Genomic DNA, 24,053 nt, shown 5'->3' with positions numbered 1-24,053 from the left:
TTCAAGTATACATTAATAGACTTTTCAAATGACTAACCAAGTTGCTAAGATTTCATTCACATTGTTCTTAAAGCTGTTCAACGAGAAAGCTTTTGCTAAACTGCTTTAAATATGTTTATATAAACCCATATATTTTCACTTTCTCTGAATCTCCCTCCCCCAACCCCAGTCTCTGCCCACCCTCCTGCCCTCCCCCCTCCCCCGACACAACAGGGCTCCTGGGGCTCTAGGAGGCATGCAACCCCACCAAGAACTATTGGCTTGTCATCAGGGGAAGGACAGAATCTACAGGAGGAGAGACTGAGAATGCCTGTCAAATTAAGGGGGAGAACAAATCTCATACTTAGAAACGACACAAATCAGGATCATATTTTGTAGCCTGTGATTCACTTGCCTTTTATTAAAAAAAAAAAAGTCTCAGACTCCCACGAAACCACCCACAAGTTTCTGATAATTTGGTAGCTGAGAAAATAATTTAACATTGGGTATTTTCCCCAGTGAAACTTCCAAAATCAAGGTAGGCATTTTGAACTTTTTCATTCGGTTGTTTCTTTTTCCCTTTGGCTGGGGGTGGGGGGCAGCTTAAAAATGGTTGATTTCTCTGTTTACATTATGGAATTTAGTTAATTTCACGAGGTCTACCAAGAGTTCTCCCTCCTCAACTCTCCTCCTGAAGTAATCTGGCTTCAGGGCAAGGAACAGCCACTCTCCTTAGGAATTAAAGTGCATTTTTTCAGTAAAAGTGGGGTGGGGGGAGGTGTGGTTTACACTTAAGTGATAATGATTAAAAGAGGGTGGGGTGAGAGAAAATCCTATTCTTATATATAGGTATTTATAGTTAAGGTCATAATAAAAACAGATATTCTCTAAGGAAATAAGATGTACAAACCCAGTCCAGCACCCTCAGAGGTGCAAGAGTGCTAGCCTGGCTCACCGACTTTTCTGAGGCATCTTTATTAATGGAGTAATCGCTTCAGATGAAAGACACAAACCTCAAATGTTAGTTTTTTCAAAGGGAAAAAACAGACCGGTAGGTTCTTCTAGTTAAAGACTCTATCTCATTCCCTTTCAGGGATAACATTTTAGAAATTGATTGTCTGTTTTAATATGAATCCTTGATTAACAAGTTGTGAAAAAATGTTAGATAAGTTTGTTGCTTAGAAATATTATGGTAGCCTTTAGAAACTCAGGATGAGGAGGCATAGTTGGTCCTTGCTATCAATAAATATCAGCTGAGGGGAAGTTAAATTTTTCCTGTAATCTCTTAATTTGATAGCTACCACCAGAATCTTACTTTCTGTTTTCCTATAAATGCTTTACTATTTCTTGGGGGACAAACCCAAGAATTTTCCAAAGAGAAGTAAATGCTACATTATTAGCTGTATGAAGTGATGAGAAGGGGGAAATTGTCCTGGATTCTGGCCTCTGAGTCCAGTGTGATCTGCTTTTCACAGTGACCAGTGGGAAGGCACAGTGCCAGGGACAGGTAGATGGGAGACAGCTGTCACCCACCATATAAGCACCATTGAGAACAGGTGGACAGATTTCTTTCCGACTATATCCATCTGAAGGAAACCATATTTCGGATACATTGACCTTTCTATCTTAGAACCCTCTGTCTTGTCTTTTCTTCTCAGAGACAGAGCATAAGTGGGTCCCACCTGAAATTATGAGAAGCCAGGATATCTAAGGGAAATCTAAGTGGCTTGAGGGATCTTATTAGTTCTCTGACCAGGGATTGAACCCAGGTCTTTGGCAAAGAAAGCGCCAAGGACCCACTAACCACTGGACCGCCAGGGAATTCCCTAAGTGCTCTTTCAACCTACTTCTCCCTTTACTCACTTATGCTGACGTGCCAAAAATTGAGAGTTCGGATTTTAAGATTTCTTAAAGGAGAAGCCATTGGTTCCTGACTGATCTGGCAGATCTATTTAAGTTCTGCCATTAGATCACAAAATAATTCAACAGGCTAAAACAGTGAACATAGACCATAGAGGATGAAAAGTTAACGGACTGAGACATTTCTTTTGCCTATAGTTTGGGAATGTTTTTCTTTTGTTGTGAATATGGGGATGGGACAGGGTGGTGAAACTGCAGTCAGACCAGCTTTTGTTTAGCTCTTTCAGAAAGGATTTCTTAGAGGTTTAAGAGGAATCAGCAAGCCAATCAGTAGGACAGAAGAACTTGGCAGAGCTTCACAGTCCTGATAGAGAATTCCTGATAGGGAATTTGTTTCATTACTGGTGTAAAATATAGTACAAGTTTCTCTCTCTATATTTTTACCATTACTTCCCCCTCCTCCTCCTCTACTCTTCTTCCCCAAATCTTAAAATCCAGTGCGGTGTGATTTGCATAAAGTTCAACAGTGTTTCACAGTACTCTACCATATTCCTCAGTATGAAAACCCTAATGGGCTACTACTCTCTGGATGCAAACAAGTCTCAAAGGCTATTGCTCTTCTATTCCACCCAATATAAGGAAGCCTTCACAAATCTTCTAAGGCATAGGAGGCATTTTTCTCTGACATTGCAGCATATACATGCTAAGCAAACAGCCAGGCCTTAATGTTATTTTAATGAAATTTCATAGCCTGATGCTAATTCAGTCCTTTGCAGTAGCAATTTTTCCTTCCACCCACTTTTTCTTCTCAAACACACCACCTATATGAAATTTAACTTATCAATTATTTGTAGGCAATATATGAATGAAAATTTCTACAGTGCCGTAGTCTCTCAGATGAGAGACTGCTATATTTGAACTTGTTCTTAAACACAAATTTCTTTCATGAATTAGAAATCACTTGGTAGCTAATTAGTTTGAATGGTGGTTCTCACTTTTTTAAGGATAATCAAACAGTTCTCCCCTCCCCATTATCACGTGTGAGGTTGCCATGGGCAGGTATCTTTATACCTGGGGGGAGAATGAAAGATATGAAAACTCGTTTGGGAATTACTGGGTTAAGTCTTTGATATCCTGGAACAAAGATGCTGAAATGACTCACTTCACATTTCATGTAAAACTCAGAAATATTTACACCTTAGCTAGTGCATTTAATTCACAAAGAAACATGGAAAAGTGAAAGTCACTTTACATCGAAATCCCACTTAGAAGACAGGCTAAGAAACAATCAAATACATCACCATCACCCCAGAAAGGGCCCTCCTTTTTCTTCATTAACTTTAACAGTGCCACCTGCTTACTTTACAAATAAAAATCACCCTAGGTGGCTTGGGCTTGGCTCTCTTAAAAAGTTCAAGCGTTCCATTTCACCTAGCAGAGTTAAAAAAATCTCCACTTAAATCACATATGCAAGGGAAAGAGGATTCTAGGGAGCAGACTTTGAAAATTTGTTTTGCTGACTTATGCATACTTTGGTATAGAGAGGAAACTGGGTGGATGGCAACATCTCTCTACTGAGTTACTCCGAGGACAAATAAATGATCCATTTTACCACTTGAGCCTTGGCCCACTCTAAGTTTTAAACTCAGAGCCATGCCTGGGATACCAATAAAGGTATCTTATGACAAAAGAGAACCAGGTAGAGGTTATCCTGCCAAAGACCATTCAGGACTACCTAGAAAATGATTCTCAACCTTTGCTGCCCATTAAAATCATCTGAGGGGCTTTTAAAGCCCAGGTTGCACAGCAGGCCACTTAAACGTGAATGTCTAGAGGGGGCCCCAGGCATCAGTACTTTTTAAAATGCCCCAGGTGATTCTAATGTGCAGCCAAGATGGAGAACTACTTGCCTAAGTCAACTGGCTCTGTAACAGAAAGCATTAAGGTCACTGTTCACCCAAGCCAGACAGAAGAAAGATAAGACTCTATGCTTCCTCCCAGATTCATAGATTTAACATGCCTCAAACAAATCATCTAAGCATTTCTTACTTTTTTGTTTGTTTTGTATTTCAATAAATCACTGTGGCTGTAAAACAGGCTACACTGCCGACAGTACATCATTGACTTAGTAAGACTGCACCTTAAGTATATGTAGCAAAACAGCTCGGGACAGGCCTAGGCCAAAACTCTGGGCACAAACAAAAGGTAAGCCAGCAGGAGTTAATTCCTGAGTCTAGGATATTAGGAGCATGGCTTATAGGCTGACAATGATTCTATAGTTAGAAAAAAAATAGCTGCGGTGAATAGATTCACATGATTTTACTGCCTATCTCCCTATAGCATTCATACTGTATTCGGGCAAACTTACTACATCAGTTTTCACCAATGAGTACTGCTTGTCTCATTTGGAATTTCACACTGTATTGTCACTTGCCCTACCCAGTCACCAGGAAAGTAAATACTTATCAGCTAGTACCTAAAACACAGATGCCAACCTCTGAAAATCTGAAAATAGATCACTCTCTCATTTTCACTCCTAATCAGAGAATCCCTGTTTGGAATTACAACCAGCCAGTGCATTAGAAATGAAAAGGTGGAACGCATTCTGGGATATTTCTGAAAAGGCCAGTAGTCCTTCCTCAGCTGTAACAAATGTTCAAGCGGTAGGTAACCTGACTTGGCTCAGTGTACTTGTGCCCCAAACAGCAAATCAGTTGAGTGCTACAACTGCATTTAAAGATTACGTGGCCTGCCTAGTGGCATTTTACTTCCGAAACTGAATTTCCTGACACCCACAACAGGCCATCCTGACTATTTTAACAGTATTGGCATTAAGACCAGAAAAATCTCTCTTCGGAGTGTCTAAAAGCAAAACAGGTCATCCAAAAAACTGCATGCAAAACTGCAAGTTAAGATATTGGCAGAAGGCTCATTATCAGGAAAATATGGTTGATATTCCAGTCCCGCAAAAGGGACTGCAAATGGCAATTTAAAAATAAAATTAAAAAAACCCCTCAGGATTCAAACAAAATTTTCACATCATTAAAAGGAGTTGAGTGCACCTTTACAAACAACAGAAAGACTCCACTTCCACGGGCTACTCTTGCCAAATAGAAGCCAGTGGTTAAAAGCACTAAACCCAAGTGTTCTGACACTGTTTGATTTGGGCAACGAAACCAAACATTGACATCTGAACATGACAAGAAGTGAGATACTGCAGTCTCTGTATTTTGGGTCTGGCTTTCCTTTGCTTGCTACAGAAAGCTACACTCTATCTTCAGCCAAGTGCTCAGAGGTAGAGGAGCTGAAGTGAGTACAAGAGAATGGGGTGGATGGTGGCTGAGGAATCCAGCCTCCTGCCTAAGGGGCTACAGGGCAATCTTGGAATATTCTCAGTCTTTAATGGGAGGTAGAATTTTCTACACTGACTTATCTGCCTTCATCAGACACCTTTTTCTCACATACATACATAAAATCACATACACATAGCTGGCAACTCACAATGATAATGCAACTTGCAGCAACTGTACACCTAGCCCAACAGATACTTTCAATCTAAATTTTATATTATCCCCCAGCTTTTCTCAGGTAGATGCAAGCCAAATTTGTTCTTTTGAGATCCCTCCTTTTGCCAGGCTTCTAAACATACATTTCACTTTAACGCCTACATCTTTTGTCGCTGAAGAACAGCTGCACTAAGTGGGTGCAAAGTGTTATAACATCTTTATAAATAGAAAGTGCAAGAAACAATTTTCTTAGCCAAAATACAAACAAAGCAACTAAAAGCTCTCATAGCCTACTATGCCAAGAATTTGATTTTTATAATCAATGATACAGCTAACAAAATGCTTCTAAAGCTACCAAGGTCATAGTGGATGAGTAAATATATTTATAAACATACATTTATGAAAAAAGATATTAAGAAAATAGCCAAACTTCCCACAAAAATTATTTGCATGAACTATCTTTAGTATACTACTCTGTGTTCAATGCACATGCATATACAATTGAATTATATTAGTGTTATTTTTATTGGCCCACTTTTCCAAAAAGAAAACAGGCTCATTTTTTAAAACTTCAAGTTACATGATTTAAAATCATTTTTGTAAAAATATCAAATACCATATAAATTCTAAATATCTTTGCTATCTGGCTGATAGCCATTCTAGAGGTGGATTCCAGTCACACGTAGTGACTCCTGATTTAGCATCTTGGCTTCCAGAGGAAACACATTTTAAGCTTTGTTCCCTGTGTCGTAATTCTGTTTTTGCAGTGGTTCTTTAAGAACCACTGTAGTTAGGATTCTATTTATAGGAAACTCAGTAGATCATCTTCAAAAATGTCAAAACATCTGCTACAAGATATGCTAAAAGCAGAAATCTAAACCTTAAGGAATTTCTCAGGATGTGGTTATTAAATGGTTTAGACTTGTGATGCTGAAAAGAAAGAATAAGTATTTTGTCAATCTGCAGGTTCCCTTTCTCTTGACTTTGTTCTCTTTTTCAATTTGAGACCACAGTACAGTTGACCCTTGACCGACATGGGTTTGAACTGCATGGGTCCATTTATAGCCAGGTTTTTTTTCAATAGTAAATACTACAGTACTACACCATCAGTGGTTGGCTGAATCCCTGGATGCAGAGGAACCACAGAAACGGAGGCCAACTATAAGTTATAGGGGGATTTTCCACGTGCAGAGGTCGGCACCCTAACTCCCACATTGCTCAAGAAACAGCTATACTTAGTTTTCGTGCAACCACCAGGTGATTTCAAATTTAAGAGTCACAGAGAATCTAGAGGAGGGCCCAAAGAGCTGTAAGAAACCGAATGAGAGGCATCTTCATAGATTATCAAATATTTTTCAAGTGTCCAGTATTTTCATTATAAGCATCTTTGCTGCAAACATTTTCACAGCATAACTAATTGGTCATAAGACAATTTTTACCACAAAAGATAAAATAAATGGATGAATTTTTGGTTTGATTGGTTTCGACTGGCATTTCTCCCAGTTAGCAACATTACTGATGCCTTTATTGAGCTGACAGATAATGATGATTTGCCCCAAGAGTTGGTTTCTTATTTTGAAACACTACATTGGAGGATAAAGAGGCCAAAAGCCTCAAAGGTGCAGAGTTGAACTCACATTTCCCACAGAACTTTGGAAGGTCTATGAATGGACATATGACAAAATGCCCAGAACAAACAACAGTGCAGAGGCTTTCACAATGCAATACAAAGCTTGGCTACAAATATGCATCCTGGTATTTGGAAACTGATACCTCTCTTAATGAAGGAAGAAATTTAAGCAAAAAGAAAAAGCACAATGCTGAATGAGGAGATGAATCAACAAGCAAAAAAAAAAAAAAGTATAAAATACTAAGAATGAAAGACCTGGAAAACAAGTGCTTAGGTACAACACACAAAATCAGTTATTTGTGCAGGATTGCCATGAATCTACACACATTTTAGAGGTATTCAAGTATTTTGTATTTTGCAATAAAGTTTTTTAAATTTTGTTATTCATTTTTCATGCTTCATTATGTCCTTTTTAATGTCCCTCTTTTATTTTTTATCTTTTATGGCAAAATTGCCTTACAGCAAATTAGTTGTAAGGTGAAAATGCTTGCGGCAAAGTTGACTATGGCAAAGATGGTTCTAGCAAAAGTACCTAGAACCAATTTTTCATTACCTGGGAGTATATTTTCAAAGGCTTCTCTGTCACAAAGAGCAGACTTTGAGGTACAGCAGAGTGGAAATATGGATAAAAAAGAAAATGTTAAGGCTATTTTATTTTTATTCATCCAAATTTGCCCCAATCATTATATGATAAAATCTAATTAATCCTGATGCCTAAATGACTCAAACATTCCAACCCTGGTTATTCAACTACAAATGCCGAAATCTTTCTTTTCTCTTCCCAGCATTTTCTAGAGTCCTAAATTAAGTCTTCAGCCCTGAGTACCCCTTTTATATCCTGTATTTGTAATTTCTGAGGCCTGACCAGGGAACAGAGATCTCTTCACTATATGATAATTGGGGATGACCAGCAAGAAGCCCTCACAACTAATTCTCTAGGAAACCACTATACATGGAATGGATAGATAATACCAAACCTTTCTTTTCTTAGAAAGTGTATTCATTTGGGGATGACCATTTTTAGAGCAGAATCCATTCTCTGCCAGTATATCTTCTGAAGGCAATAAAAGTCCATTTATAAGCCAGCAGGAATTTAAATAAAGCATCCTAAATTTGACAAGTCTAACCAAAAATTGTAAAAATTCAATGATTTGTTATTCTATATAACAGAAGCTGATAGCAACTGATAATTTTAAAAGATTAACAACTATAAAATTGGGCAACAGATTTACCCATATGGAAGGTAATATAAATGGAATGAATCTATTCTCCTAGCATAAATTTGTGCCAGAGGTGGTATGGTGGCAGTAAAGATGTGTAGGATATGTAGGCAAAACTTGCAATCATCTCAAGAATATAATCCATCTAGCCACTAATAGAAACTCCTGTTGAAACAGATTTAGCAGCCATATAAATTTTCCATACCACAGGAGTTCTTGCCTATTTGTAAATTAAATACAGCTGACATCTCTAATAAATCAAGGTCTGTAACAGCAAGCTTTTTAATCCCTCTAGAGTATTTCTGGTTTAGCATAGACAGTTACTGTGGCTTCACAGGAAAAAAAAAACGGCAAATGCTCACAGTTTGGAACTTGGAACAAAAGAAAACGTGGAAATTTTGCTATAATATAAATGAAACTCAGGAGGTGGGAAGCTAAAGAAATCTGTTCCAGGTATTTGTCTCATTCTCCTTCTAGCTCCTTTACTGACCCATGGTAGATATAAGAAGTGGTTTCTATGGCACAAACAACTGACCTAAATGAACACACAAGAGTTAAGACAAATCACAAAAATCTAATGCTACCTATAACAGATTAAAGTTGGCCCCAAATCCTTGACACATCTTCCATCAAGTGGTAAGGTATTTCCTCTCCCCTTAAATCTGGGCTGACCAGTGACTTCTTTGACCAGTAGTGTATGGTGATGACTCTATGATAGCTCTGGGCCTGGCCTTGAAGGGGACTGGCATCCTCTGCCCAGCCTCTTGGAGGCCTGAGCTGCCATTTCATAACTCTGACTACTATGATGGAGAGATCAGATAGAGAGTCCCTGAGACTCCAGAGAGGGAGAGGAGGCCTGCTGGGCCTAGTCTTCTAGCCCTCCCAACCAAGGTGTCAAGAATGTGAGATCATCTTGGACACTCCTGACCAGTCCAACCACCTGCTGAATACTACCAGGTGACCTGAGTTATCACCACAGGGAGTAAGAAATTGCCTAGACAAGCCTTTCCTGAATTTCTGACTCACAACATCATGCGATATATAAAGTAGTTGCTGTTTTAAGTCACTAAGGTTTAGGATAGTTCATTACACAGCAATAGATAACTGGAATGCTATCTATCTTTCAATTTTTGCCTTGGTAGTAACTCAATCACTCATTCACAGTTAGAACTACCAAATGGGTGACTCCTCTAAATTGGTGGGCAATATCCCCAGAAAATATTCATCATTCAACATCTGCTCAGAGGTCAACTGCTTTATCTCGTGAAGAAATCTTCCACTTATTCCTGAATTAAAAGTTCACTAAAAGCAGTGCTGTTACTGGCTATTGTATATTCTAGTTCACTCCAACTCTTATAAGTAAACAGAGTTAACAAGATGTACTGGAGATAGCCTGGGCTTTGGAATCAGATAGGTAAATATTGGCTCTGCAATTTATCCATTGTGTAATCTTGGGCTCAACAGTTTCCTCATCTATAAAATGTAGTATAATTACACCTATTAAAGGCAACATAGTCTACTAAGAATGTCAAGTGTAGTGAAAGACTGCCTAGGTCAACCTCTCTGTGTCTCCGTTTCTTTCTCTCTAAAGTGAGGACAATAACAGTATCTACCCTAATGGGATTGTCATAAGGATTAGATGAGTTAACACACAGAACTGTGCCTAACACATAGGAAACACTTAAAGTCAGCTATTTTTACTTACTACCATTACTACCTCATAGGATTATTTTGAGAATTTACTGCAATTATGTCTCTAAAGCACTTAGTATGGCTAATTCTGTCCCCTTCTTTTTGATCTTTTATCTCTGTAGTGAAAAGTGCAGGCTTTTAAAAGTATACACCAGCCTCTAACCAAGTGGGTTTAGGACTCTCAAGTATAGGAAACCACATCTAAACTATGTCTAAAATCAATTTTGCTATACAAATTCCAAGCAGATTGTCTGGTACCAAAAATTACTTAATGGAACAAAAATTTACTTAATGGAATAGATTCTCCTGTATGCTACCAACCATTTAAGATAAGTGATTTCATAGAATAGGGAACATTTTCCTATGAGATACATACTTTGACTTCTGGCATTATGGATTGAGATTCTAAAATTCACAGTATATTAAATTGTGTTGTTGGTCATATGAGATACTGAACAAATATCTCTCTTAACTGGGTGGTGAATTCTAGCTTCCTTAACAGGACTTACTGAGTAGACATGAAAAAAGCAAGCATTAGAAAAGTGTTTTTTTGGTTTTTTCCCCCTAAACTGCTCTGCCTTTGTAACTAAGCTTTGTGTTTAAAACTTCCACTATTTGAGCTAATGGACCTTTCTTAATTATGTTACTATGGGAGGTATTTATTATACAGATAATGGGGAAGATGATAAGAAATTTATTTATCTTATATGTGCACGCTCTGTGAACATAATGTATATTTCATGTAATATTTGCCTTCTAAGTCATTGCTGTTCCTTACAATTGAGGGAAAAGATAGTCTGCCTACACAACAAAACTGGATAGTCTGTACAGATATCTTGCAGGTTTTGATATCACTGTTCCTATCAACAATTACATCCTTTGGAATGTAATTAAGTCAGGTTTGAAAGTACTCAAAATATCCAACTTTGGCTTGTCCTGAGCAAGAAAACATACTTAATGCAAAGTAAAAAGACTGGCCCTGGGAAAAGCACCACTTAAGAATAAGAGTGAAAACAGACACTAAAAAGCAAAGGAGGCAAAGCAACATAAGACTGGTAATTATCAAAGAAGTCATAATGCTTGGCAAACTCCATTGTTTTCAACAGATTCGTATTTAGATGACATCTATTACCAAGACCTCAAATGGTGGCGGATGCAGATGATTCACTGGGCTACCTAAGTACAATTTCTTTCACAAGTCCTCTACCCCAGATTAATCAGAATCCCAAATTAACCAGAAAAGCAGCACTGCAAAATCTCAAGAACTCACTATTACTGTAAGTGCAAGGCAGATATCACCTATGCAAATATTCTGGAACCTTCTAGATGAAGATTATCTATTACTTGGAGGGTGTAACATATAAAACCTACCAATATCCAACTTAGAAAAAAGGCAACTTTAAGAATAAAATGCCTACTGAAGAGGTGCCGTATATGCGGCTAGGTCACTCATCCAAACTTCGTATGTCTTGGTAGAGCTTACAACAAAGTAAGAATCAAATCCACTGTATTGTATCAGCATGGCCTAGAACAGTTTGCCCAGATAAATTTACCTCAGAAGTCCATGTATTGTTTCCAAATGGGGAGCAATTATATTCTCCTCTTGCAAGGAATTCTGTTTATTATCATCCTAACATTTTCCATTTTTTCCACATCTGGCATAAATAAGCTATTTGAACAGTAAGAATGAACATTCACAAATCAAATACATAATGGCTCATTACAGATTTAGAAGAATTACAAACAATAACAGAAATTGGAAGGTAGGTCTAAAAAGAACTTTAAATCTTCAGATGTTTCATTATGTTTTAAAACACTGACTTAAAAAAAAAAAAGGACGATTTTGGCTTTTTACTATTTCACATGGAACAGAGTGAGTTTACTTGAGGAAATGAAGATTCATAGTAAAGGAAATGGGTAGAGGTTTCTAATCTAGAAAAACAGTACTTTGGATAAGAATCAAACCACTTATTCATAAAAGAAATTAATTTTTAATACTAGTGGGAATAAATTCATTCTTGCCATCATCATCATTATGTTAACTTAGAGAAATGGCAAAACACTTATAAAAACATTACTTTTCTTACAGTACTTTATGTAAACATGGTATTCATTTAACCCTACATTATTATGCATGGGAATTATTTTAAAAAATTACTTTCTTAAATCTGTAATTACCATCCTAAACTTTAATGCACCTTTAAGGCAAGGACAAATCATAAGGCCTACTCTAAATGCTTTAAAGCAATGGGATTCAAGAAGGAGCACAAATGAGACAAGGATCTAGAAAAAGATGGCAACCTCTTTCAAGAAACTGATGCATATATGGCAGTATGAATTCAAAACCTCAACCAAACTATTATTATAAAGGCAAAATGGCAAGAGTGACAACTTGAGAGGCAGTGGTGTAATCGTTTCAAATCTGATTCTGGACTTGGAAAACTTTTGTTTTCAAGCTTTGCAGGCCATGTGGTCTCTGTCAAAGTACTCAACTTTGCCACTATTGCAGAAAGTAGCCATAAACAATACCAAAACGAATAGGTGTGGATCTATTCCACTATCACTTTCTTTACAGTACAGGTGACCTCAGGATTTGGCCTGGGGGCTATGGTTTGCTGAACCTTGATCTAATTACTAAATCCTAGAGATATACTTTGCTAAGGGGCCTCCTCTCAAATTAAGGGATTTACCTGGTCTAATTGCTAGTTGTCCCTTCTCTAAATCTTAGTAACCAAAATACTGAATGAGTAAGTATACAGATAAGGAGAACATTTGAGGAAGAGAAAAAAAAAAAAAAAACATCTGTTGCAGCTGAAAAAATAAAAACTTCCAAGATTCCAACTCCTTCCTGATTAAATGCCGTTTCACTATGACTAAGAAGACTTTTATCTTTGTTCAATTTAATTTCCTTTCCATTACCCATTGCTTTCATTTCTTTAAATTAGATCTTCCAGTCAAATAAAGTGTCGTTTTTACCAGTTAAAACAAAATTAGTGTTAAGTAACAGCTAAAACTTTTCAAAAGTTATTTCTTGACTAAAGACTATTCAGCTATTAAGGATGAAGTTCACTATTTCACTCTTCCGTAAAACCACTTCCAACCAAGGCCTGATTTCAACTATGAAGTTAGTAGGAAAATGGTTTATTTCTATTGTCATGCCATCTTTGGAAAACCCTGTTTCAATGATGTAGAGGGAACTGGAAACATTAAAAAAAAAACCCAAAAAATAACAACAAGAAAACTTCCCTTAACTGCTAACTCCCTTCTTTTCCAATTTTTATCCTTCAGGAACGAATTTATTTTTACACATTCAAGATTAGATTTGACCCTCTAGTATAACGGATAGCTTGGGGGTAGTTTGCATCTCACATAAAGTAAAATTCAACTCAGTTCAGAGGTAAATATGGTTCTGAGTAAAGAGAGAACAAGTCATTAGAAAGAGCCTTCTGCCTAAGTACAGTATTACTGTTTATGCCAATGCCATATTTTAAACTGGTATCAGAGTTCTGAGAGAGAATAAAAGGTACCTCTTAGAATGAAAGCAGATTAATATATTGTCATCTCTCTTCTTTTGCTGAGAATATTGGGTAGCTCCTTTGCTACTAAGTGCTACTCAATAAATGAAAACAGTCCCAGTGTTTGCTATTTCATGGCATTAAAGTACTTAATGATGATTTAGCTCTCACTGCTAATGCTGTTCCCTTCACAAGGTGACACGTGCAAGTTAAAATTTGGTGACGAGTTTTCAGCATTAGCTAAAGTCCATTTAGTACATCCTTAAGAGAGGTATCCTCTGTGCACACACCTATATAGCTATTCATTAAGGTAGATAGAACACTACTAACTCCTAAGACCCTACAGTGATGTTAGCTAAGAACTAGGACAATGTCACAGTGAACCTGGATAAGAATCTTGGATAGTTATTTAGAATAATATCTCTTCTAACTAAAATGGGGAAACTGCTTTCAGAAACTTAAATTTGTTTAAAAGTTAGGCTGGCTTGAATTTTCATGAATTTCATGGCTCTGCCCTAGGCCAGTTAAGAAGAGAGAACCAGCAAACATGATTGTGCTGCTGTGGTCCTAGATGACCGAGAAGCACTCTATTCACAGTACAGATACAGCAAAAACCTATTAGCAGTGAATGAAAAGGGAGGGGGAACCCATCAAACACTCATAGCATTTCCACATCTATCAGACAGTCCCTACTTCATTTAAAATGTCTGTTGCTAACCCTGGATGGAGTACTGACAAATGCTGCAAAGTTTCTCTTTACAGAAATTACTGCACCTCACTTTTACAATTTGGTAATAGTTTAAATAGCTCTATTTTCTCAAATAACATCTAAGAAACTAACAAAGCAATAAAGAACTTTCCAGCATAATACTTCTGAAAAGTAGGATGGACTTAATTTTTTGGTAGGCTTAAAAGCTCCATCTAAAGCAGCATATTCTCTACCTCTCACCTCCCTGCCTATTTAGTAATGGCAAAATCTGTCCACTGAAAGCCTTGATTACCAGCTGAAATGTTTCCTTAAAGATTTCAGTCTAATTTCAACTCTACTTTTTCTATGCCACAGAGCATAGTTGGTCCCTAAGACGGCGCTAGGCAACAGTTTTCACCCTATCATGCTGTTGCCCATCTAAAGAGGAGAATGCCATAGTCTATGTCTTCTGAAGACAAAACACGGCTTCAACATAATGTTTAAGGGTAGGCTCTAATCAAATGGTAGCATTATTACATTCCTATTAAAAGATGCATTGTTTTTCCAGAAGAAAAAATAACCGTTCATTAGTGATATGGTGCAGCTGTATATATATGTACAGGTCTCAGATTGCTTAAGAATTACCCTTTGCATTCTAACTTCCTATCATCAAAGCAACGCCATTCTTTCCTATCCACTTTTTCACATACCCAAAGCAGTCTCAGGAAGGGAGCACACTACTAACGTTCTCACAAATGGCTCACCACCAGTTCAGGCATGATCAGCCCCTCTCCCAAATCTCTTTTACAATCATCTATGCCCCTGCACCAAAACAATTTCTTAAACCACTAAATACTTAAATACTCTTTAAAAAATTAATGATCAATTAAGAGAAGCTAAAGATTTTTCTCTTTTCTATTTGCACTGTAACTTGTAAGCATCTACTTGCCTGCATCCCTTAATAATCCTCCTTCATTCTCTGCATGCAAGACAGGGCATCTAAAGCTCTACATGTTTGGTAAATTCTTTCTGACTCTCAGTGCTGGATTAAGAATCTCAGAAATACCCAGAATTACCAAAAAGGTCCCTTGAAGTTTTAAAAATCTTAGGAATGATTAAGTAACCAAACCTGACCAAAATCGATCCCTTGATCAATTTATTGCAACATGATTGTGCATGATGTTTTCTGGTAAATGCCCTGCAGTGTATTATTAAAAAGCAAAGCTCTTGGAGTCACCAGCAATTTGCTGATGGTTGGTTTATGAATTACTAAGTTTGCAGACGCAAGACATGGATTTAGTGAGGTTCTTCTATTGGACTGAAAATATAAACTATCACATATGTAGAAGGAAATGGAACTGTAGTTGCAGTAAGAAGCATAATGTTGAATTTCTACAACCACAACGTTGCGAAAAAAATGTGTTTAAAATGTCATATAAAAGTTATCAAATATGGAGACCTGTGGATTTAAAAATACAATCCAGGCTCATTTCACTGTAAAGTGACATTTTTGATGCATAATATTGCTGTTATGTGAAGCTAAGAGCCGAAGAGACTGGATGAAACTTTGGTAGTCAGCCTTACGCGTTAATTCATCTGGACTAGAGCCATTTCCTAACACCTGAAGATATATAAGCACTATGGCTTACAAATACCAATCAGGAAGTTGCAGTATGGCTGGCTCTGTGCTGTTCGATAATTGCAGAACAAAAACACTTCCTTCCCTGCTCCCCCTTTCCTCAACACAACACCCAGGCCCCCAAATGCAGAACTACCTATTGCAAACACTTCGCTGCTCATTTCACTTCCAGGTGCCGAAAGTGCTTCAGGTGAGGCTGCCCATTAGAATACTGCTCCAAGATGGCGGCATACATGAAACAATCAGGCAAAGTATCAGATGCCTTGTCAGGGCAAAGATTAATCTAACCTTTCAAAACAAAAAGAACCACTGGGATTCTTTTTTTTTCTTCTTCTTCTTGAGATAAGAAACTGCATGTTCTGGCAGGGAAGGAAGAAGAGAAATTCCCCCTCATCATCATCATCATGATAACTTCATTCTCTCTTGTGGCTGGCTGGTTCAGATGACCAAGGCTCCTGCTTCATTTTTCAGATCTGGGCAATTACAGCCACCAGGGTGATATGGACGAAAGTACAGTGTTCAAACATGACTGGTAGATAAATGATCATTTATCATTGTTTTGTTAAAAAAATTTTTTTTTTTATAAAGTTAACAAACCAAGGCTGTTGATCCCTGAATTAGAAAGTTGATTTGCTTGATTATTTTCCAAAGTGTGAGGTGGGAAGAAAGAGGGGAAGAGCCTCTAGTGCTTTTGTGTATGTTGCTGATACAACATCTTGCTAACATCTTCTGATCTGGTATTGTGGCATTTTGTGAATCTAAGTGCCAGCCCATGGCCGTGATGCTGGTTACTTACGGCCCAAAGGGGAAGAGGGTCTGTCCCACCTCCTCACTGTTTCAATCTGGCCCAGTAGTGGACACAGAGCCCTGGGCAGTTTCCCCAGAAGCAACTGTCTCTTCTTGTGAGGGTGACTCTTCCTCGGCTTGTCCCCGAGATGTGACAGTTGTTTCAGGGGAGATGCTATGAGGCCCCTCCAGGGGTATACAGCCAGGGTGGTTTTTGCGAAAGTGCTGATTCAAGATGGCCTGGAAGGGGAAACTTTTGCCACAAACATGACAGTGAAAGGGCTTGTTGCCTGTGTGCTTGCGGATGTGATACTCCAGCTGATCTTTCCGGGTATATTTCTTGCCACACATGCGGCAGACAAATGGTGTAATCCCCATGTGCAGGCGCATGTGGCGGTCCAGGCTCCCCTTCTGGTTGAAAGATTTGGCGCAGTAGATACAGGTGAGACGGGGGTTGTACCGGAACCACCGCTCAGATACTTCCTGCTCTCGGAGATACTCCACATAGCCACTTACTCCCATCATTGCTGACTCTTCTACCTGTACCAGGTGAGGACAATAAGAAAGAATATATATTATTACGTATATATAGTAAAAGATATCAAATTTATTTTTACCTCTGTTACTAAGCTAATGCTTATTTTTTGTAGTGATCCAAATAGGAAATTAATTACTATGAAAAAGTAAAGATGTTAAGATAGAAATTAAAAAAAAAATCGAGGCCACTCTATTCCATTACCATAAAAGAACAGGACAGCTGAGTTACTTTCTTGCTGAAAAACTGCATGCTTATTAAACCCCTGCTGAATGTTTAATTTATGGTGATAGGAGAATCTAAGCCCACTAATACCATCCATTTGGACTCTAAATTGCAATTATAGTCTAGACAATCAGGTAGGTACTTAGGCAATGTTGGTCCAACAGAACTTTCTGTGATGATGGAAATACTTGATAATCCGCACCACCTAATACAGTTGCCACCAGGCACATGTGGCTATTAAGCATGTGTAATATGCTAGTGTGACTGAGGAACTGAATTTTTCATTTTAATTGCTTTCAGTTAACTAAAATTTAAATTTAAATAGCCACATGTGACATGGCTAATGGCTACTATATCTGACAGTACAGAATACATTATGGCAAGCACATTATAAATCATATTTATGGCATTATCATTAACACCAAAATTTAACCCAATAGTAACTAGCTTTTTTTTTTTTTTTCTTTTTTTTGCGGTACGCGGGCCTCTCACTGTTGTGGCCTCTCCCGTTGCGGAGCACAGGCTCCGGACGCGCAGGCTCAGCGGCCATGGCTCATGGGCCCAGCCGCTCCGCGGCATGTGGGATCTTCCCGGACCGGGGCACGAACCCGTGTCCCCTGCATCAGCAGGCGGACCCTCAACCACTGCGCCACCAGGGAAGCCCAATAACTAGCTTTATAAAAATGTATATAATTTGTAGGTGACAGTATTCCTCTTTACCCAAAAATATTTTAGTACCACACCAACATATTTTCTTCATTCTAAAGACTAATAAAAGTTTAACTGACCTCAGAGAAAACTGGCAAAAGAGCTGGGAAAGGAAACTAGGCTGAGATATGAATTTACTAACTTGGTTATTCCCTCCTATAACCTCTTCACAATTTGATACTCAGTAAGTATTTACTGAGTGACTACTGTCCACCAAATACAATGACAGGTGCCACAGAGAAAGAAGTACAAGACTTGGTTTCTGGGACCTCCCTGCTGGCGCCGTGGATAAGACTCTGTGCTCCCAATGCAGGGGGCCCGGGTTCAATCCCTGCTCAGGGAAATAGATCCAACACACATGCTGCAACTAAGAGTTTGCATGCCACAGCTAAGGAGCCAGACTGCTGCAACTAAGGAGCCGCCAAGCCACAGCTAAGGAGCTCTGGAGCTGAAACGAAGACCTGGCACAACCAAAATAAATAAATAAGTATTAAAAAAAAGTCACCAAAAATAAATAAATAAAAGAATTGGTTTCTGATTTTGCCCTCTGAACAAAAAGATGAAACTTCTGAACAAAAAGCAGACAAAACAAAGAGAAGTAGGAGAAACACATATTCCTAATGGTGTTGCTAATTCACTGTTTATAGTAAAGGTAAGTGTCCTTAAAATACACTGCACAGAATTATTATCATCTAATTTTACATACCTATTATTTGTAGTGGTTTGATTTAAACAGATTATTAAAAGTAAAGAGAGGGCTTCCCTGGTGGCACAGTGGTTAAGAATCTGCCTGCCAATGCAGGGGACACAGGTTTGAGCCCTGGTCCGGGAAGATCCCACATGCCGCGGAGCAACTAAGCCTGTGCGCAACTACTGTGCTCTAGAGCCCGCACACCGCAACTATTGAAGCCTGCGCGCCTAGAGCCCGTGCTCACAAGAGAAGCCACCGCAATGAGAAGCTCGCGCATCGCAACGTAGAGTAGCCCCCACCTGACGCAAGTAAAGAAAGCCCGCATGCGGCAACGAAGACCCAATGCAGCCAAAAATAAATAGAATAATCTGTGAGTTATATATTATTTTTCCAATTTCTCTTAGTTTATAAAGTATCTCCCCACTAAGTTAAATTTCTTGCATTGAAATAAAATTACTCAAGACATAAAAAAAGCAATTATTATAAAAACATTAAAACTCTGCTATTGTTACTTAGATTACTAACCCTTTACATTATTGCAAAATAAATGCTTTCTTTTTCTGATTTAATTTCTTTTTTAATGAAGGGAAAATGATATACAGTTTAAAACTTTTTATTAAGTTTTAGACACAACAGTGTGTTGACTCCTCATCACCCAACAATTATCAACACATGAGCAATTTTGTTTTTTCTTTACCCTCATTTCTCTCCTTTTTCATATTATTTTTGAAGAAAATCCCAGACATAATTTCATACATAAATATTATAGTATGCATTTCTAAGAGACAAGGATTCTTTTTTCTTAATGTAATCAAAATACCACTATCGCACCTAAAAAAACCACAATAATTCCTTAATATAAATTAGCTAAGACCTTAATTTTGTTTTACTTAATCTGAACATGAACAATCTAAATAGTCAAAATACTTAACATATGAAATAAACATGGTTTCCTCCTATCTGAAAGCTGGGAGGGAGAGGGAACAATATATTCGTTTGAATGAATAATTTAAAAATCTTGCATTTATAAATCCTTTGCTTTCAAAATTCTATATTAAAATATCACCATTCATAAATTTCTGATTTATTTAGCCTGCTGACTTCTGAAGTCCTTGTGTACGTGGGTGTATATAGCACATATATGTTTTATGTATAATGTTTTGAGTAAAAAGCTTATATATACATACACACACACACAAATATATATAGGGGCTTCCCTGGTGGTCCAGTGGTTAAGATTCTTCACTTCCACTGCAGGGGGCATGGGTTCAAGCCCTGGTTAAGGGGACTAAGATCCTACATGATGTGCAGCGCGGCCAAAAAAAAAAAAAACAACCCCCCCACACATATATATGAGCATTTTGTTTGTTTATTTTTTGGCCGCACAGCATGTGGCATCTTAGTTCCCTGACCAGGGATGGAACCCGTGCCCCCTGCATTGGAAGCACAAAGCCTTAACCACTGGACCTCTAGGGAAGTCCCTATATAAGCATTTTAAATATATAGGAGAAAATTCCATACGTGTAGCACAGGTAAAGTACAATGCAAAGAGGAGAATATGTAAAAGTTGACTCTGGATTAACTGGAGAAAAATGAATCTAATTAGCAAATAATCTTATACCCTTTTCTTGAATATCTAAAAATGTGTATTGTCTCCTTTCACATGTTAGCTAACAATGCTCTTCAGTATTTCCAACAGAATAGAGGTGGTTCTCAGCAGGTTTGGGAAGTAGTATGAGTTCAAGCATTGAATGGTAAGGCTTTAGATGATTTCTGATTTATTTCATATAACATTTCTTTCTGCTCCAATTCCCTGGATAATCAAAACTGAACTCACATAAAGAATGAGGGATTGGGACCTCCCTGGTGGTGCAGTGGTTAAGAATCCACCAGCTAATACAGGGGACATGGGTTCGATCCCTGGTCTGGGAAGATCCCACATGCTGTGGAGCAACTAAGCCCTTGCACCACAACTACTGAGCCTGTGCTCTAGAGGCCGCAAACCACAACTACTGAGCCTGTGTGCTGCAACTCCTGAAGCCCGTGCGCCCAGAGCCTGTGTTCTGCAACAAGAGAAGCCACCGAAATGAGAAGCCTGTACACCACAAGGAAGAGTAGCCGCCACTCGCCACAGCTAGAGAGAGCCTGCACGCAGCAACGATGACCCAACACAGCCAAAAAAAAAAAAAAAGAATGAGGGATTATCCCACTAAAAGGTCCTGGGTGACCATGGGCAGAGCATAGAATAACTTCTCTGAGGTTTAGTTTCCCCATCCATAAAATAAAAATGTTAGAATATGTTTTGCCAATTCCATTGGATTCTCATGGGAATCAAATATGATAATAATACCTTGAGATATCCCTGAATGCCTGATGTTATACTTTACAGCAATTAAGGGTGCTGGAACCTGGGTTCAAACCTGCATCCTACTTATTGTTCGACTTTAAGCAAGTTATTTAACTACTCTGTGCGTCAGTTTCTTCATCTGTAAAATGAATATAATAATAGCATCTACCTTATAGGTTGCTATGAGCATTGAATGAAAGTGCTTAATGTAGCTCAATAAATGTTAGCTATTATTAAACATTACAAAAATTCACAATATTATTCATAATCTTGAGGATACCTATTCCCTAAAAAAACCTGCCTAACTTTAAGGAAAACAATGTCATAGCAGTATTATCCACAAACAGAAAGTAAATGTATTTTAGTTATCTGTCATGAACCATAATCAGAAAACTCACACATTATGATCAATTTCACCTAAAAATTATTGCAATAAAATTGCAATAAAAGAGCAAATAAATGAGCATAAAATGTAGATTAGGTCCTTGTCAAAGATAACAATGTATCTTTGGTAGTTTTATTCCTTTATACTCTAAAAAAGAAGCAAGGACAAAAATGGCTGCCTCCTGGTTCTCTGTCACGAAGAAGTGGATCATTTCACTTCTCCCAGTTGGCAATTCCCTACTAGATTGTAAACTCTGTAAGCACAGGGATAATTCTATATTGCCGAATATGCCAGGACTTGACAGTGCCTGATATGTAGCTGGTGTTCAAAAACTATTTTTTAAATGAATTATTCCATACAATGAGTAAATTCCATATAAATGAATGTTTCCCATATTTTCTAAAACAAATACCAGTCTAGATTCTTGACATGGTCTTCACTGCTGTCCACAATCCTAATCTTCAGTTACTAATCAGAGACTAAAAGAACTGAAGGGACTTATCTGATTGGTTCACTAATTTTATTTAAATATCTCCCAAACTGAGGACTTCACAGGGAACTAAATAATTCCTTATTTAGTAGTTGTCTCTTTATTGGGCACCTACTCAGTAATCTTAGCTACTCAGAACTACTTAGAGGTAAAACAACTCCCATTTAGTGGGCACCTGATAAGACAATGTCAGATACTAAGATCAGAAAATGTGGGCTCTGCTCTCAAGGAGATTTCAATCTAGAAGGAGACAAATTAATATAAATAAGAAAAGAATAATTTATATGAGTCAGTAGAGAATTAGGAAAAAAATTATACGGTACCATGTATAAATGCTACAGTGGTTTAAGAAGGGGAGATCAAAGAGGACTAGGCTAGCTGGGACAGATGGAACTAGGAGTTAGGCCTTGCGTGGACTCAGACACCTGGGAAGAACAGAGTATTCCAGACTCAAGGTGCAGAGACAGAAGTCTGATGGAGTTCTGAGGCACAAAGTCTGCCTGTTTGGGACAGTTAATGCTGATGAATGGTGGGAAAAGCTGGGTTAGAAAGATTATAAATTACTTGGAAAATTAGACCAAGTATTTTAACCTTCATGTGGTAGAAAAAGGAAAAAGCCATAGAATATTTCGAATAAAGGAGTGACCTTAAGTATTCTGTTCCAGTTAAATCACCCTTATAATCAAGAAGCTCTTCAAGCCTACCAAAATTTGTTTTTACTACAACATAAGTCCATGTCCTGTTTTGGTTCTATGTGGTGGGAAAAACATAAGTGGTGAGTAGACTCGTCATAATAAACTTTCCATGTTAAGGCAGCGGTCCCCAACCTTTCTGGCACCAGGGACCGGTTTCACGGAAGACAATTTTTCCACTGACAACGGGGAGCCGCAGATGAAGCTTTGCTTGCTCGCCGCTCACCTCCTGCTGTGCAGCCTGGCTCCTAACAGGCCACAGACCGCTACTGGTCCGAGGCCTGGGGGCTGGGGACCCCTGTGTTAAGGCATATATTAACTCATCTCTTAATAGCAATTCCAGACAATACTACTTATCTCCTATTTCTTTACAGCCTGTACCTTCTGCTTCAGTCACGTAAAAAACCTTGTAGAATTCCAATTTTTGTCCCTATCCTAACTATGTGTGGAATAAGTCATCTCTTTCTAACTACTTTAAAAACCACACTTAAACTCTCCTGAGTAACACTTTCCTTAAGTGGATATTGATTCCTGTAACTGCCTTTTAAGCACTCCTACTCCCACAACACAGTTATTTAAGTCTATATAGTCTTATCTATATGTGCTTTGTGTATGTGTTAGTCTGTCTTATGCCCACATTAAGTTGTAAGGTCTGTCTCATTGCTGTATTTATTTTCACAATAGTTACCATCACATAGGTCACAGAGTCATCACATTTTATTTGAGAGATGCAGAGAAGAAGGGCTCTAATAATATGAGTAAACTTACTTTTCCTCCAAGCTCCTAATACTTTCTCTCACACCTTATTAAAACTAAAAAATTCTCCTATAATGGTTGCAGTTCCTTGTCTGATACCAAATAGCATGATAATATACAAGTAAATACAGTTTATAACAATGTCTTACTGCTGTTACTATACTATATACACAATAAACATCTAGTGGTTTAGATAAAGATTAAACAAGATACTATCAGTATAGTGCAGAAGAAAAAAAATTAGCTACGCAATCTTAATCCACCAGTGTTTCCTTTTAAAGGGCCACAGTGTTTACAATTTATTGTGTTCTACTTGGTGAGCTCACCAACTTTTTAAAAATCAATCTTCAATGATAGACACCTGTGAGAAAAAATAAACAAAAATATCAACCAACTACATACTTACACTTACACTACTTGCTAAAAAGAGTTGCAAATAAAATAGAAGACATCATTCCTAACCTTTCTAGAACATTTTAGTCTAACAGGATATTTAGGAAGAAAATAAATGAAAGGATACAAGCATACTAAAAAGCAAACAGGACACAAAAATGCATAAGCAATTCATTTACAAATCTACAATACTATATAAACTAATAATTATGTAGTCTTATATCCACACATGTACAAAATCAAACTCTCTCCATCCCAGGTCCTACATTAGCTGCATGTGGTTTTCAGAGGTTATTTTTATTACTCTTAGGACTAT

General features: G+C 37.9%; 1 protein-coding gene across 4 annotated transcripts in view; it reads right to left on the bottom strand.

The window, feature by feature from the left end:
• Window positions 1–69: 69 nt before the first annotated feature.
• Window positions 70–24,053, bottom strand: part of ZBTB37 (zinc finger and BTB domain containing 37) — a 28,829-nt gene continuing 4,845 nt past the window's right edge. For 3 of the 4 annotated variants that reach the window (XM_081221069.1, XM_081221070.1, XM_081221071.1), the window contains one exon: window positions 70–17,055. In XM_081221069.1, the coding sequence (XP_081077195.1) occupies window positions 16,567–17,055 (489 nt within the window). In that variant the 3' untranslated portion in view covers window positions 70–16,566. Of the gene's footprint in view, window positions 17,056–23,380; window positions 23,706–24,053 lie in introns of those variants that run through there. The other variant, XM_081221072.1, reaches the window with a different exon arrangement.

Source organism: Mesoplodon bidens, assembly GCF_964165515.1.
Source record: "Mesoplodon bidens genome assembly, chromosome: 2".
Lineage (NCBI taxonomy): Eukaryota > Metazoa > Chordata > Mammalia > Artiodactyla > Ziphiidae > Mesoplodon > Mesoplodon bidens.
This window is presented reverse-complemented; position numbering and strand designations above follow the sequence as displayed.